Source organism: Drosophila biarmipes, chromosome 3L (assembly GCF_025231255.1).
Source record: "Drosophila biarmipes strain raj3 chromosome 3L, RU_DBia_V1.1, whole genome shotgun sequence".
NCBI lineage: Eukaryota > Metazoa > Arthropoda > Insecta > Diptera > Drosophilidae > Drosophila > Drosophila biarmipes.
This window is the reverse complement of record NC_066613.1, coordinates 24168281-24183726: the sequence shown is the minus strand read 5'-3', so window position 1 is coordinate 24183726 and position 15446 is coordinate 24168281. Positions and strand designations below refer to the sequence as shown.

Here is a 15446-nt window from a genome sequence, read left to right as displayed (position 1 = left end):
ACTTGGTCAAAAATGGTCACAAACCTAAAAGACGCACTGTTTTGGGCAGCTATAAAGGTAAATAATTATGCGCTATAGTTTTCTAGGCGATTCCAAAAACTAAAAATTTTCTCAAATTTTTGACTTTTTTACAAGGGGTAGCATCGTCTTTTTTTGCAAAAAATGGTCAAAAATTAAATTTCTTAGGTGTGAATGCCAATTAATTGCAAATTTTATTACGATTTCAACAAGATATGACATTCTGTTTTTGGATAAGAACTTTTATTGTTTCGCCCAAATTACTGATTATTTTGGTATAAAAAATTTAACCTTTGTTTTTTGGTTAAAAGTCGATATTTCTCTTGACCTTTTTTGGTGTAACTTGGTCAAAAATGATCACAAATCTAAAAGGCGCACTGTTTTGGGCAGCTATTAAGGTAAATAATTAAGCGAAGTAGTTTTCTAGGGGATTCTAAAAACTAAAAATTTTCGCAAATTTTTTACTTTTTTATAAGGGGTAGCATCGTCTTTTTTTGCGAAAAAATGGTCAAAAAAAATTTTTTTAGGAGTGAATGCCAATTGATTGGAAATTTTATTACGAGTTCAACAAGGTATGACAAACTAGTTTTGGTCCATTACTTCTTTTGTTTCGCCCAAAATACTGATTTTTTTAGGGAAGCCCCGATCTTTTTTCTTGACCTTTTTTTGTGTAACTTGGTCAAAAATGACCCGAGTCCTAATAGATTCGCTGGATAATTGAACCTACATTTAATTTTTTTTCTTTTTAAGAATTTATGCCAAAAAATGTATCTTTATATTTAAAACGAATCCGATTACCCTGTAAAGCATCCACCAAGTCGTTGATTTTCCAGAATTTCCAATTTCATTTCCCAGTCGTTGTTGGTTTTGCTGGTCTTATCGCAGACCATTTTTGTTTCAGCAATAATTTTATGCAATGCAGCTGCAACAAAGTGCATTTTAAATGTCTGCCTCATGCGATTTGTGTGTTAATTTTTCATGAGTCAGCAGCTGAAGTTGATGGCTAACTAGGGGGCCAAAATTAAAGGGAACATGAAGCTGATTGAGCTAACCCTTTGTTCCCGCTGACGATTGGAAAACTGATCCAAATTCGCCTTTCGCTATTAGCTTTCAATTAAAACGTAGCTTCAGTAAAGAAAAGCAAGCAGGAAAGTAAAGTTCCGCGACATAGCCTTATCTATTATTATCCAGGAAAGTATATTTTTTTGTCGCTCCTCCTTTGTTATCCTGGCTTTATTTTCGTCACTTTCCGCTGCTGGCTAGCCTTTAATCAAACAACAGGCTATGAATAATTTCATGACTGAAGATGATTTTTATCTAAACAATGTCAGTCTAAGAGGAGCGTGGAAAGCCAGTGCAATTACTCAAGTTCAACGAGTTTCATGAAAGTTATTAGCCAATTCGAGGCAATCATAAAGCAGCAGGCAGCAAGAGGAAGATAGACAGACGAATAGATAGAAAGGGAGGGGTATACACAAGCAGAGAGAGACAGACATAGGGCATGAGATAGGGACAGAGATAACGACTGGCTGCAGCTTTTATTTGCCAACAGATAAGATTTATGCAGCTATCAACAGCGATAGGTAGTTTTTGTAGTCCCATGTATTCTTCTATGTACACCTAAAGAAAATTCTTTGGAAATTTCAAGACTATTATTTTGTACACCTTTGATTACTTTAATAAAAATAAAAATCGATAAAATGAAACAAAAAAATGTATTTCAGAAAAATCTTTAATTTTAATAAATATAAAAAACTACCTATGGCAAGGATAGATATTCGTAGACATCAATATTTATTTGAAACCTTGTTTTTTACTTAGGTACTCTAAGGTTGTAAGGGAACTTCTTTGATGTGGAGTGTTTTAAAAATATTTGTTACTCAAACTTAAACCCGCTCTTCTCAGTGTGTGACAGTCGAAGTTTAGCAAACAGGAGCGACTGTAAAAGAGTGACAGGAGGTGTTCATATGATGGAACAAAAAACGGAACTACCGGCCATCCACGGGGACATAAAAAGAGGTTATGAAGCTGGGGCGCGAGGAAAAACCTATGTCAGAAATATACCCCATCCTAGCTTCAAATTCTCCACTTCTGCTGGACTTTTTTTTGCAGCTCTATAAATAAAGCAATAACATCATTTTGAAGTATCTCATTACGGTCTACGGCAGTCGTGAGTGCGCCAATGCCATTTTTAACGACTCGCCCACATTCTCACTGGCGTACTTTCGGCCAAGAGGAAAGTTTGAGATGACAGCCAAGACGAGCTGCCATTTATGCAAAACTTTCTCCTCCACTCACTTTCCGGCAATTAGTTTTTTTCTCCTCCCAGAGACCGCACACATTAGAGATATATCCGCAGAGCCCGTTTCCCACACTTCGTCCTGCCTTTTGGGCCATCAAAATGATGGTCAACTATCAAATGGCCAGGCACACATTTGCACAGCTGCCGCAATTAGCACGTTTCACACATTGATTTCTGGCCCATGGAAACCCTCGGACGGTCGGGGAAAACCCTGGAAACCACCACCCTCTTGCCATGTGCCAAATGAGGAAGCCGAGTGGAAACTTGAGTGGGCCAAGTGATGTGATGGGTTATTAAAATACTTTGCCCCCTTCCCTCGGCACATCCCTTATAATTATTAATTATGTAATAAGTCGAATGGATGGACATTTGCTGAGCCCGGATTCTATTTGGCTTTGGGATTGGGATTCCACTCGACCACTCCAGTTGTGGCCAAGAAAATCGGTTAGGAGATGGGACTTGAGATGGCCCAACGGAAGCTCATTTGGCATTTAAAGTAACGCTGGCAGGATGAGGATGGCCAAGGAAATTCGAGTGCCAAAGAAGAAGATTGTCTCGGCCCGGAAATGAACATTTAAAGTTGTGTATTATTCAGGATTAAATTAAAAGCAAATTGAGAGGAAACTAGGATGATTAAGGTTTGATTTCAGGGTTTAAGATTTAATATATTTATAGGTTTTCGTATCAGTGATAAATTTTATTTTAAAAGTTAATTTAATTTGCCATAAATAACCCATGTTATTATATGGTGTGATTTGCCAAAAATATTGTCAAAAAATTTAGCAACATTTTTATAAAAATCTGTTCAACAAAATGGCATCACTTTCTGCGCTTCCTAATGTCCTATCTCTCTTTTGCCATTTGCCATACCGCCCAAAGGACTTTTTACCACTCCCTAAATGAACTTCTTGTCTCAATTCTGACATATTCCTTTCGCTTCCGCCTCATCCTCGTTGCTCCTTCCTGACATTATTATTGTCATTCGGCTTTGCCACTCCACATAGTCGTACTACGGTTCAGTAATTTGCATAAAATTTCAATTTTATTTATTTTATAGCCCCCGGAACAATAATGTCCAAAGAGATGTGCGATAGGAGCAATGCCCATTTAAGTTTTCGTCAGCAGAAATTTTTCATTTTTCTGTACTTTTTAAATTTTAAGTTAAAGTACGGCTAGCATTGGAAGAGAGTTTAATTTCCCTAGAAATGGATGATTTTTAGAGGGAGCTTAGAAGGGCTTCCTCGCTGTGGGATGCTGTCTAGACTGGGCAAGGAAATCCTTGGACAGGACCTCAGTCCTGCTCAGTTACACACACATGAAGTGCGAATCCACGTGCCTGACAGCAGCAGCCAGGAACCCGATGATGACGACGACCTCCTGCCTGTCATCGTCACTTTTGCAACTGTCGCCAAGGAGAAGTCGTCCAACTGACACAATAGCACTGGCAGAAATTCGGTAGTGCAAGGACATCCAATATTTCATATTTACATTTCTATAAATAAACTAGATAGCTTTATTTTAGTTTCGAAAACTTGCATTTTGTATTTCTAGATACAACTTGAGTTTTAAAGTTTATTGAAGTTATGATATTTGCAGAACTTTCGACTTAGAGAAAAATGAGTAAAGAGGTTTAAATATTTTAAGAGTTTTAATGGAAATGTGGTGGCATGACTGTCTCAAATAAATTCTGCGATTTCAGAGTACAAAATGGGTAAGCTGGATTTCATAAACTTTATTTTCCCCCAGTGAGCTTAGACCCTCTGTTAAATTTAAAAAAATGTTTAAAAGAGCCTCGCTGTCAGGACCTTTCGAGGCGAAAACGCTTGAGGAGTGACAGGACATCAGCGATGAGGGGGGTTGTTAGGACTGGTTGTGGCATGCGTGCAAATGCCTTGCCACTTACTTAGTTGCGATCAAGTTGGGCCGAAAACTTTACATTCTGCACTTAAATGTGCGCCGACAATCAAAAGTGAACCAAGTTTTTGGGGGAGAGTGTAAGTTCATGAATTTGTTGCATGTTCACATGTTCCTATATGTAGGAAGGAAGTCCTTCCCTTCTGCCTTTTGGTTTAGTTCAGTTTAAAAACTTTCACGCGAGCAATAAAAAAGCTGACTTAAAAGTTTAACTTTGATCGAAAATTGAATATCCTTAAATAAAGTGATTGAAAATGTATCTGGAAGGCCTATGAAGAAGATTTAATTAGAGTTTAGATTTATTTAGAGCTTAAAAGGATTTTATATATTAAATATTTTTAAATAGACTAAAATATGGGCATCCCCATTAGTCTCTCAGCTGTCTAAGGTATTCTTTACACTTCAGTTGGCAAATTCAGTTAGCTTTCTCTTCTTTTTTCCCCAGAATTTCCCCCGCAGCAATTTGCCACATGTTTTGCAGGCAAATTAGCGAGAAGCATCTTTTTTTTGGCATTTTTCGGCACATTCAGTGTTTTACAAGGCTCCACACGGCCCTTGAGAAACAAAATATTTGCGAAACAAATTAAAATTTACATTGATACCAAAATAAACCAACCGGCGAGTGAACAGTCGAAATAAAAAGCTGAGGAAAAATGGGGAAAACAAAGTTCTTGTTGCCGCTGCACTTGATGTTGATGTTTTTGAGTGAAATTACACGGCCATCGCCATTGGCAAACAGAGTGCAACGAGCCAAGAATCGGGGAAGAAGTTGCCAGAGATCCGGGGAGCTATATAGCCAGAAAGTGGAATAAAAATAAATGCAAATGCAAACACAAATAAACAATCCGAAGGATGCAGCGAACGTGCAGTAACTTTTGCCCGCCACTGTGGCACGTTTCGCAGGGCAATACTGGCGGCATCGTTCATTTCGCTCATTTATTCATTCCAGTTTACTTTCTTCTCCCCACGTTTCCGGTTCACTTTTTGTTTTTGACCAAACAGGATGCTTAGATATCATCTTGATTGCAATCTCGCACACACACACACAGTACGGGACAACGGTGCGTATGCTTAATTCTAGCCTGCTCAGAAAGAACCACTTCTGTAAAGATGGGTCTAGAGATAAAAAGTTTAATTGAATTTCATGCAAATTGCATTCATGAATTTGTTTTTAATTAGAAAACTTGCCAGATCTTCAGGCTGCTTTGCCAGACTATGAATATGAAAAGGGCACAGACAAAATATTTGCACATCAAAGTGACTTGATGCAATTTTACAGATGAAATGCTAAAGATTTATGGCTTCCCCAGTTTGTCACACACAAATTTGACCCCAATTAAAACGGAAATAGACCCCCGAACATTTTGGGCAGTATTCAGCAGAGACAATGAACCGATGGGAGATTGTAATTAGAAGGAAAGTTGAGCTGTGCCTGTGACATTTTGTCGAGTTCAATTACTGGTCAAAATGTTAAAAGTTGCCCAGAGACACGACGGAGCTCACAACAAACATAGCCCACACAACCGAGAGTTTATATATAAACGCAGACGGATAAATTGGCAAATGCCAGGCTCTGAAAACTGCATCAAAAAGTAAACTTCGAATGGCCAACTTTTTCAACTCCAATCTCCAATTACAAACGGGGGATCAGCAAAATGCACAGAGGCCAGTATAATTTCTGAGTGTCGCCCCCAGCCTCGAAGGCCCAACGGAGAATCGAATTCTCAGGGGCCCTTCTCCGCCGGAATTTTCCTCCGGAATTCCTCTCTACCGGTAAAGAGCGGTAGTAAAGCTACCTACGGAAGTTGGTAGCACTGGCAGCAGTTGCAGGAGTTAACCAAAAACGGAAATTTATGACCGGACAGGATCCGATATACGGTAACAACACAGTTTTGAGGGGCCAGTCGCTGTGGAAGGTGGGAATAATGGGTGGCTACTGCATTTTGGATAGCACAAGCACTTGGAAAAAATACCCGAGAGATAGAAGTCTTAAAAATAATACTTTAGCCAAAGAAATAAAGCAATATTTGATGATAAATGAAATATAACTGCATTAAAAGCGTCTAAAAGTATGCAATATTTGGATGAAAAGTATCTTGTTTTCGAGTATAAAATTAATTGTAGCATACTTTTAGACACCTGTTAAAGGGGTTTTAAAGAACTATTTCTAATTCGTAGCCGTATTTGGTACTTTGATAAAAGTTTGCTCTTCAGTTTGAAACTTTATTATTTCGGCATTCAAAAATATTTTCTTTAAGTATTCCTGCAGTTTGTGCACACAATTGTCTTGGTATTACGCACAAGTGAAGTGCGTTTTTGGGGTGGGCCCTCGTAAATTACGATGGCCTGGGGGCTGGCTCAAGTGCGAAATGCTTGCCGAGTTTCGACTCGTAGCCCCCGAGACTTCGATAAAACCCGGAGGACACTACACCAGCTGGCCATAAATCGAAGAATTTGAATTATGAATTCTTCCTTTCTGCCGCCCTTGCAAATTGAGTGCCAGGCAATTGAGTTTTCGAACCGAGCGGAATGTAAACAATGGGTTTATTCCGCCTGTCAAGTGCCACGCCCCCACCGCCATTAGTCAGTGTATGACAATGCATAAATTATGGGAATTACTTATGAAACGCCAGTGGAAACATTTGGCCACAAATATAAATAAATACGGCCGAAAGTAAACCAAAGCCAAAAGCCATAAGGAAAGGCGCCAGAAAAAGCGAACTCATTGCGGCAATAATCATAAATCGTGTGGTTAATTAATTTATTGGGGATTGAGTGTGGAAACGTGCCGTTTGACTCTTGATTGTGACTCTTGTGGACACTTGATTAACTAAATATCAACATAAACAATTGCATACTTAGGTGAGCAGCCGGGAAAAGCTGGGCGGGGAAAGTGGGTGAAGTTCATAAATCATGGCAGCCTTTGAGGCGCGACCTTGGCAATCAACTGGATTAATAGCTCTTGAACTAATAATACGAGAATGCGTAACCTTTTCTGCTTGACTTGGTTTTAATTAGTGGTTCTTTCTGGCATTTGTATGTCCCTTGAGTTGATAAAGGTAATTAAGTGTGACTTTCAATTTGTTATAAATACAATTAAGTGGAGATTACAAACCAAGCTTATGCAGCACTAGAAACTAATATGTATTTGGCATATTATTTTCTGGCAAATTGTGCAATACGTTCTAATCAAATTTACACAACCTGACAACTGCAAACTCTACCTCTCAATTAATAGACCCAAGCCTTGGGATTCCAAAATGCAGCATCAAATTTCATGCCACAGAGCTCTGGCTTACATTCGTAATTCTCCGGAATTTTTAATTGTAACGTGAACGTGTATGCCCGTGTGGGCTTACCCTGGAAAACTGCATATAAATGTATTCAAATGCAAATTTCAAGCTCTGCTGTATAATTAGGGGAAATACAATTATTTATACACACATGCAAATGCGAACACATTCGCTCGCACATGCTGATATAATAGTCAAATTCATTAGCCAAAGAAATGTTGTTAAAACCGCACACCCAGAAAAATGCAGCGGGTGAAACTTTCTGGCTCAAATAATTCATTTGAATTAGACTCGCAGAGCCGTGAAAAAGCTGGGGGAAAACCAGGAAAATTCGGGGAAAACCTCCATGGAAACCGCCACAAAACGAAAATGATTTCTTAATGCAATTTCTTACACACTCCGGAATTTTTTCCATCCATTGTTCGGGCTTAAATCTCACTCGCACTTTGGGTCTAAAGAAATTCCGTCTAAAAAAAGCAAAATAGCAACACATAAAGCATAATAGCATCGGGTGGTCGACATCCCCCCACCGCCTTTCCTGCCTTTTCCCTGGGTTTTCCTCTTTTTTTGGGAGTTGCATGCGTATCAGCTCGAGACTTCCGGCGGTGTCTTTGTGAAGCTGATCCCCGGCTCAAGGATTTTTTCAGGAGCTGTGCTGACAGGTTGAAAGCATCATATATAGTGCTTTACGAACACTTTGCAAAAAGTAAAAAGATTTTCTTGAAAAAAACATTTTTAGTATTGCTTGAAAACTACAATTTAGCATATGGATGGAAATACTTTAAATAACATTTTTTAGTCTCTAAAAGTATGCAACAATATAATTAAAACTCGTAGTACAATAGATAACACTTTTAGACATTACCTAAAGAAGGGATTTTATAACCCTAACGACTTCTGTTGCTAATTATTAATTAATTAATCAATTAATTTTAAATGTTCCTTTATTTAGTGAAATCACATTCGGTTCTCCGTCATCTCTAAGTGCATATTTTATTTATTTGCTTTTTTGTGAACAAGAAAAGTAAAGGTAAAACCGGCAATCCGTTTTCCTTGTTCAGCACAACTATCATTGGGTATCATAAATATTTATCAAGCCGAAGGTGAGCTGTTTGCCCACTTAAGGTGACCCAAAAACCGAAAGAGATCCGGTTGAAAGAAAAGAATAAAATTTAATTTGCATACGTTAAGTGGCAGAGGCAATTAAAGCCACGGAGAAGAAGGTTGAAAGGACAAAGGCCGTGGCGGGGCCCTTTTGATTGAGATGCGAAAGGAGCCGCGGCAAGGGACAAAAGAAAATTGGGTGAAAAGTGGGAAATCATAATTGGCTTCCAAATGCTTGAACTCAATTATGTGCGCACAACATTTTTGGGGCCACGACGGCAACGACAACGACATTGCTTTGCTGCCGTTGACAGGCAAATTATGGATTCAAGGCCAATACATACGCACAAATTTCGCCAGCGAAATGGCACTTTCACTTTGGGGAAAGCTCAAGACAATTTGCATAGCGCCCTGCCTGGGGAAAATTACACAGTGGAAGGCGGAGGTGACGTCATGGCCCTTTAGCCCTGCTCTGCTTTCTACCGCCACACACAAAGTATCTTCAAACCAGTCTTACACATTTCATATTGCTACCGCTTTTACCCCTACGCCTATGCATTTTTGCAGGTAAACCTCACCGAACGCTTTACGAAAAAAGGCAAAACGTGTCTCTAGGCAGTTTAAAAAAGTCAGTTCAGAAAAAGCAGCACTTCGACCAGAAACATGACCACTCCAGTTCAGCACAGCGGAACCGAGTGCATCGGTGTGGACACGGATGTGGAAAACTCGGTTCCCCGAGAGGGTCACGTAGTAATCGAAGCATTCCCAAAGTCCCACGGCAGTTTATTAAGACCCGACGTCCATGAGTTGGTCTAACCATCAAGATGTGTGGATGCCTGATACTAACTTGCAACTGATAACAAAATGGGGCAGTCTTAAGAAAGTGAACCTTGAAGCTTTGTTTGTTTAGATACATTGCTATTCTTAAACTATTCTTAAAAGCTTATAATTAGGTTATCAAGTGCGTTAAGTGCGTCGTTCACCTTTCGCAAGCTTCAGCATCCGCTTTTAAAGCTTAACCCATTGTCACTAGTGTGCCATAAACTTAAAAACCTGTAAGTCAAATTAAATTTGTAATGTATTTTAATAGTTGTTTAACCTTTATCTTAGTACAATCTTCACAGATAATATTAATAAAACCAATAGTTTCATAATATATTTTATTCAATTAAATATAAAATTCTCCTGCTTAGAATGAAAGAAGTTTGATTTTCTATAAGTTATTTAAACATTTATTTTAAATATTTTTAATTATTTAATAATTGTCTTAGTATATTCTTTACATAAAAAACATTAATAAAATCAATAGCTCCACAACATAAATTATTCAATTGAATTAAAAATTACCCTACTTAGTATGGAAGACTTTTGACCTGCAATGTATATTATTAAATATTTTTTTTTACAATAACATAACCTATGTGTTCTGGGCGATCATGGGTTAATTAATTTTTTGCTATAATGTCATCCCTCCAACTGCTGCCTTCTATCTCATTTTTGGCCATTATTCATTTCCCTGATTTCGCATTATTGTCGCGATGATCGTCGGAACACCGTTTAGTTGATGCAGTGCGGTCTGCGGCTCCAGTTCAAGATTTTCGGCAATTTGTATATTATTTTGTTTTGCGACTCGGTTGGGACAGTAAAGATAATAGACGAGCGAAGAAAATCTTCAGGTTCAAGGCTGTCTGAGACGTCAGAAACACATGTTTGCATAAGAAAGTTTAAAAAATATCCAATTTCGCTTAGTACCCCAATTAAGAAAAGTCTACAAGAGCAATGGAAGCTGTATCACAAAACCATGTGAGTATTGCTTTAAGGCTGGTCGAAGACTTTATACTCTTGCGCTCGGACAACAGGATTTTATTACATCCGACGTATAATCTTGATGTGATGAAAGTGAAATAGATTGTACAAGTTTAGCACCACTCACTAACTAAGCAAACATAAACATAAAGAAACATACATTAAATGGACTTTATGAACTGTTATCAGGATGTGTTCTATAAGTGGGTTTTTATTTTTAGAGGTTGAGGTATATGATGACATTGAAATATTCTTTTTTTGGGTCACAATTGCGAAGTTCTAATCACGAGATTTTATTTTGAAAAGACAACACTCGTTATCTGCATTTTTGGTTTTGCGTTTTTTCCATGACAAAGTTGCTATTGTTGTACTGCTGCTATCACACCTAATTATGTTTGGTTTTAGAATTTTAAATTAAATGTTTTATATTTTTAGATTCGTCTGCAGAGCGAAGAGGTCACAATACCAGCGCCTTGGGGTTTCATATCAGGTCGCTGGTATGGCAGTCGAGCTGACAGGCCTATTCTGGCCATCCACGGATGGCTGGACAACCTGGGCACCTTCGATCGACTGGTTCCCCTGCTCCCCGATCACGTAGGAGTGCTCTGCATTGACCTTCCCGGACATGGAAGGTCCTCGCGCCTTCCGCCTGGCGTTCACTACAACGTCTACGACTATGTGCTCATCATTCCCAGGGTGATGAAGCAGTTCGGCTGGTCGAAGGTCTCCCTGATGGGTCACTCCCTCGGCGGGGTGATGAGCTTCATGTACGCGGCAATGGCTCCACACACCGTTGATATGATCATATCCCTGGATGTGCTGCTGCCGCGCAGGGTCGAGGATCCCAGCAAGCTGACCAAGGACATAGAGGGCTATTTGGTGGAGGAGAGGCGGCAGGCAGATGGAACGGAGCACGAGCCGCCCTCGTTTACGCTCAGTAAAATGCGAAAGGTCCTGGCCAGGAACAGTGACAACTCAGTGCCGCACCACCTGGCCGATCACATGCTCCACCGCCAGGTGGCCAAGTCACAGATGTACCCGGAAAAGGTCTTCTTTTCGAGGGACGGGCGCGTTAAGTTCTACCATATATTCGACATTGAGGAGGGACTGGCTGCGGAGATGGCGAGGCGAATTCAGAAGAAGCCCTATCTGGTGATCAAGGGAGGCCTATCTCCGTTTGTGGGGCCCCGATGCGACGAAACGATGTCCATTCTGTCGCAGGATAACCCTCACTTCGAGTTCTACGAGGTGAAGGGCGCCAAACATCATGTCCATCTCCACGCCGCCGAGGAGTGTGCCCGCTACATCGTACCGTTCATCCAAAATCACAGACCTCCAAAAATCAGCAAGCTATAAGATGGATTAAGAAATTGTGATCTTAAAATATAGTATTTTTTTATCTCTCTAGGTTTTTTAAAAAAAAACTGTTCATATTTCTAGCATAAATAAAAGTCTAAGACTAAACATAGTACTATTTTAACATCGTATGTCCGAATATCGAATATTAGATTTTGGTTTTGTTTTCTATTTCTGAAAACAAACTCCTATTCATTTGAACTTAGGTGTACATAGACTCTCTGAGAACTCTACCCAAGAATTAGAATGTTTACAAACCGTAAAAGCTAACAAAGGAGACAATACAAACGGAGAAAGCTCTTTTACAAATCAGTTGGCAAGCAATGTTTGAAGAGAAAATACCTAAAAATCATGGGCACCTTAACATTAGAACAGGTAAGTGAATCATGAAATTTATTTTAAAGGTAAAAAGATATTCCACCTCAGAATTGTTGCAGTACGAGGATGTGAAGATAGACGTTCCCTGGGGCTATATCTCCGGTCGTTGGTATGGGAATAGAGCAGAGAGACCGATCCTAGCTATTCACGGCTGGGTGGACAACTTGGGCACCTTCGATCCCCTGATTCCGCTGCTCCCCGACTACCTAGGGATACTCTGCATCGATCTTCCCGGCCATGGGAGATCATCGCACTATCCATCGGGAGTGCGTTATAGCTCCGAGGAATACATTCACGTGATTCCACGGATTATGAGGAGGTACGGCTGGCAGAAAGTCTCCCTGATGGGCCACTCATTGGGCGGATTCCTCGGCTTTTGTTACACCTCTCTCGCTCCGGAAACGGTGGACATGGTGATCTGCCTGGACTTGTTGCTGCCGCCTTTCCTGAAACCCAATGATACCATCAAGTGGATCAGGCTCAGCCAGGAGAAGCACCTCGAGCTGGATGAGCAAATTGGTCAAGAGAAACCAGTGCGTTCCAAGAAAGACCTTGTTAAGTTGATTGAAAAGGAGTCCTTTAAATCTATATCGCCATCTGTGGCCCATCACCTGCTGCATCGCGTTGCTCAACATTCGGAAACTCATCCAGATAAGTTTATATCCACCAGAGATGATCGGGTCAAGTACTTCACCAAACTCTACCTTTCGAGCAAAGAGCTGGCGGCAAAAATGGCAGAAAGGCTTAATCCAAAGCCATTTCTCATTTTAAAGGGCAGCAAGTCAGAATCTATAGGTCCGCACATGTCCGAGGTTATTTCCCTTATGGGACGCAACAATCCGGATTTTCAGTTTCACGAAGTTGAGGGCACACACCACTTCCACCTACTAGCAGCCAAGGAGTGTGCGAGGTATGTGGTACCCTTTATAAGGCGATATCATACTCCTGGTAAAGACCCCGTGAGTGTGAGATCTACTGAAAGGAGCAAACTGTGAAGCACCTTAAAAGGTATTCAACGCTCAATAATGTGCTGTAGACAACAAAGGAACGTTATAATATAACCGTGCGAACCTCAAAAATATTAGATAAGGGGTCAATGCCTTTTTAATCACGTATTCTTTAACTAGCAAAAATGTACAGTGAATAGGAAAGGGAAATATTTAAGTAATATTTGAACTAAAAGATACAGATTAGTTGGAAGCATGTCTATAAACGTATATTATAATAATTTATACTGAAGAAAGTAAGTAAACATGTTTTTCTAATTGAACTATATTTTTAAATAATTTTTGAATTAAACGGAATTAATAATGCCATTCGCCCCGAGAATACAGAAAGCTTTGCCCCATCAGAAGCTTTATTATTGTTTTGGTTTTGCGAGCTGAGCCCCAATTGTCGTAGCTGTCAAGCTAAACGCACGTGAATTCATAAAGGTTTTTATAAAAAATTATATATCTAGTAGATAAAAGTAAAAAAATATAATAAGAACCTGTTGTAACAAATGAATATCAATCGAGAATATGTGCAAAACAACAGTGAACATAATTAAACAAATTCGACGGCGAGGCGATCTAATATCGCATATATAGTTTATCTCTGAGTAGAAAGCTTTGTAGAACAGATCTGCCTCTCTTAAGGAACACTCTTTAAAACACTGCTATAACAATCTCTTTGCGGTTCCTGTTTGTTACTGAACCGAAGACAATAAAATAGTTTGTGCATAGATGTCAACGCGGAAAGTTGGATCAGCAGTTAATGACAATTTAACCAATTTTCACACAATACGAAAATTTGGAAGATATGGAAAGATTATCTTTGAGTGATGTAAGTAAAACTACGGAATTCTTAGGAAATGCCTAGTTACTGATTTGTGAGCGACCTTTGCTCACCAGTTATAAGTTCGTTATCTTAACTAACAAGATTGAAATAAATAATTGGTTCAGAGAAAAGACTCAAACGCAGAATTACCTTGCCAAATATTTTCAGTACGAGGCGGTGAAGATACCAGTACCTTGGGGTCACATCTCGGGTCGTTGGTACGGCAATCGAAAGGAGCGACCCATCCTTGCGATTCACGGGTGGCTGGACAACCTGGGCACCTTCGATCGGCTGATTCCCCTTCTGCCCGATTATATAGGGGTTCTCTGTATCGATCTGCCGGGACATGGAAGGTCCTCGCACCTGCAACCGGGAATGTGCTACAGCGTCTACGACTACGTCTTTGTAATACCACTCGTGATGAAGGAGTACGGATGGTCGAAGGTCTCTCTAATGGGTCACTCATTAGGCGGAGTTCTGAGCTTCATTTACGCCTCCCTAGCCCCTCACACCGTGGATATGATTGTCTCCCTGGACATTTTGCTGCCGTTGCGAAACGATATAGACTACATGGCCTTGAGTATTGAGAAGCAGCTCCTGGATGTTGAGCGGCAGAAGCTGGGAAATTATAGTGAACCGCCCTCTTACACTCACTCGGAGCTGGGAAAGGTCCTGGCGAAGGGCAGCTTTAATTCCGTATCCCCAGAACTTGCTAAGCACCTGCTTCACCGCCAGTTAGCCAAGTCGAAGCTATACCCCGAAAGGTTCTACTTCTCCAGGGATATAAGAGTCAAATACTACCACTATATAGACATCGACCAGGCTCTTGGGGCAGAGATGGCAAGACGGATTCGCAAGAAACCATACTTGATCATCAAGGGCTCCTTGTCGCCATATCTCGCGTCCCACAGCTATGAAGCTATCTCCATTCTGGCCGAGGATAACCCACACTTTGAGTTTCACGAGGTGGAGAACGGCACCCACCACCTCCACCTCCATGCCGCCGAGGAGTGCGCCGGTTATATTGTGCCCTTCATCCAGCACCATCGCCCTCCTGCCTTGACCTCCTGGACTCTCTCTGCAAAAGAGGACAAACCCATCCTAAGGAACCGAAAAGGATTCTTCGTTTGGAACAAGAAAAAAAGGAGCAAGTTGTAAGACATGGACGGTGCAAAGTTCAGTTTCGTTTAGAAGTATAACTACAAGTATAGCTCTTCCCTATCTTGAAAATTATCATTGATAATAACTCTGTTTTAACCATTAAGCCCTTACATTATTTGATATGTTTTGATAGGCTCTGTATTCAAACCATTTAAAGTATTACTTTCCATTTCGTTTTGACAATAATGTACCTTTACATAAGCCACTTCAATAAAGCATAAACTATTTTGTAATGCCATTTGTTGTAAAATTCTCTTGATTAAAAGAGGTAATTCGACTTTCCAATCTTCTTAACT

General features: G+C 40.1%; 3 protein-coding genes across 3 annotated transcripts; all 3 read left to right on the top strand.

Annotated features, from left to right (window-relative positions):
• The first annotated feature begins 10160 nt into the window (after positions 1–10160).
• LOC108034469 (serine hydrolase-like protein) lies at positions 10161–11901 on the top strand. Its single transcript, XM_044094931.2, has 2 exons — positions 10161–10434; positions 10873–11901. The coding sequence occupies exons 1-2, from the start codon at positions 10411–10413 to the stop codon at positions 11791–11793; spliced, it is 945 nt and encodes a 314-aa protein (XP_043950866.1). The 5' UTR covers positions 10161–10410; the 3' UTR covers positions 11794–11901.
• A 214-nt stretch (positions 11902–12115) lies between these two features.
• On the top strand, positions 12116–13167 carry LOC108034468 (serine hydrolase-like protein). The gene is made up of 2 exons (XM_017109351.3): positions 12116–12168; positions 12231–13167. The coding sequence occupies exons 1-2, from the start codon at positions 12145–12147 to the stop codon at positions 13164–13166; spliced, it is 960 nt and encodes a 319-aa protein (XP_016964840.1). The 5' UTR covers positions 12116–12144; the 3' UTR covers position 13167.
• A 683-nt stretch (positions 13168–13850) lies between these two features.
• LOC108034546 (probable serine hydrolase) lies at positions 13851–15374 on the top strand. The gene is made up of 2 exons (XM_017109473.3): positions 13851–13995; positions 14158–15374. Exons 1-2 carry the CDS (start codon positions 13972–13974, stop codon positions 15145–15147), a joined length of 1014 nt encoding a protein of 337 aa, XP_016964962.1. The 5' UTR covers positions 13851–13971; the 3' UTR covers positions 15148–15374.
• The last annotated feature ends 72 nt before the right edge of the window (positions 15375–15446 follow it).

Bases quoted from the DNA above. Each gene is read 5' to 3' on its own strand.
- LOC108034468 (XM_017109351.3), top strand. From the start codon at position 12,145: ATGGGCACCTTAACATTAGAACAG. The intron at 12,169-12,230 runs GTAAGTGAATCA...GAATTGTTGCAG, and splicing joins GCACCTTAACATTAGAACAG to TACGAGGATGTGAAGATAGA.
- LOC108034546 (XM_017109473.3), top strand. From the start codon at position 13,972: ATGGAAAGATTATCTTTGAGTGAT. The intron at 13,996-14,157 runs GTAAGTAAAACT...AAATATTTTCAG, and splicing joins AAAGATTATCTTTGAGTGAT to TACGAGGCGGTGAAGATACC.
- LOC108034469 (XM_044094931.2), top strand. From the start codon at position 10,411: ATGGAAGCTGTATCACAAAACCAT. The intron at 10,435-10,872 runs GTGAGTATTGCT...TTATATTTTTAG, and splicing joins AAGCTGTATCACAAAACCAT to ATTCGTCTGCAGAGCGAAGA.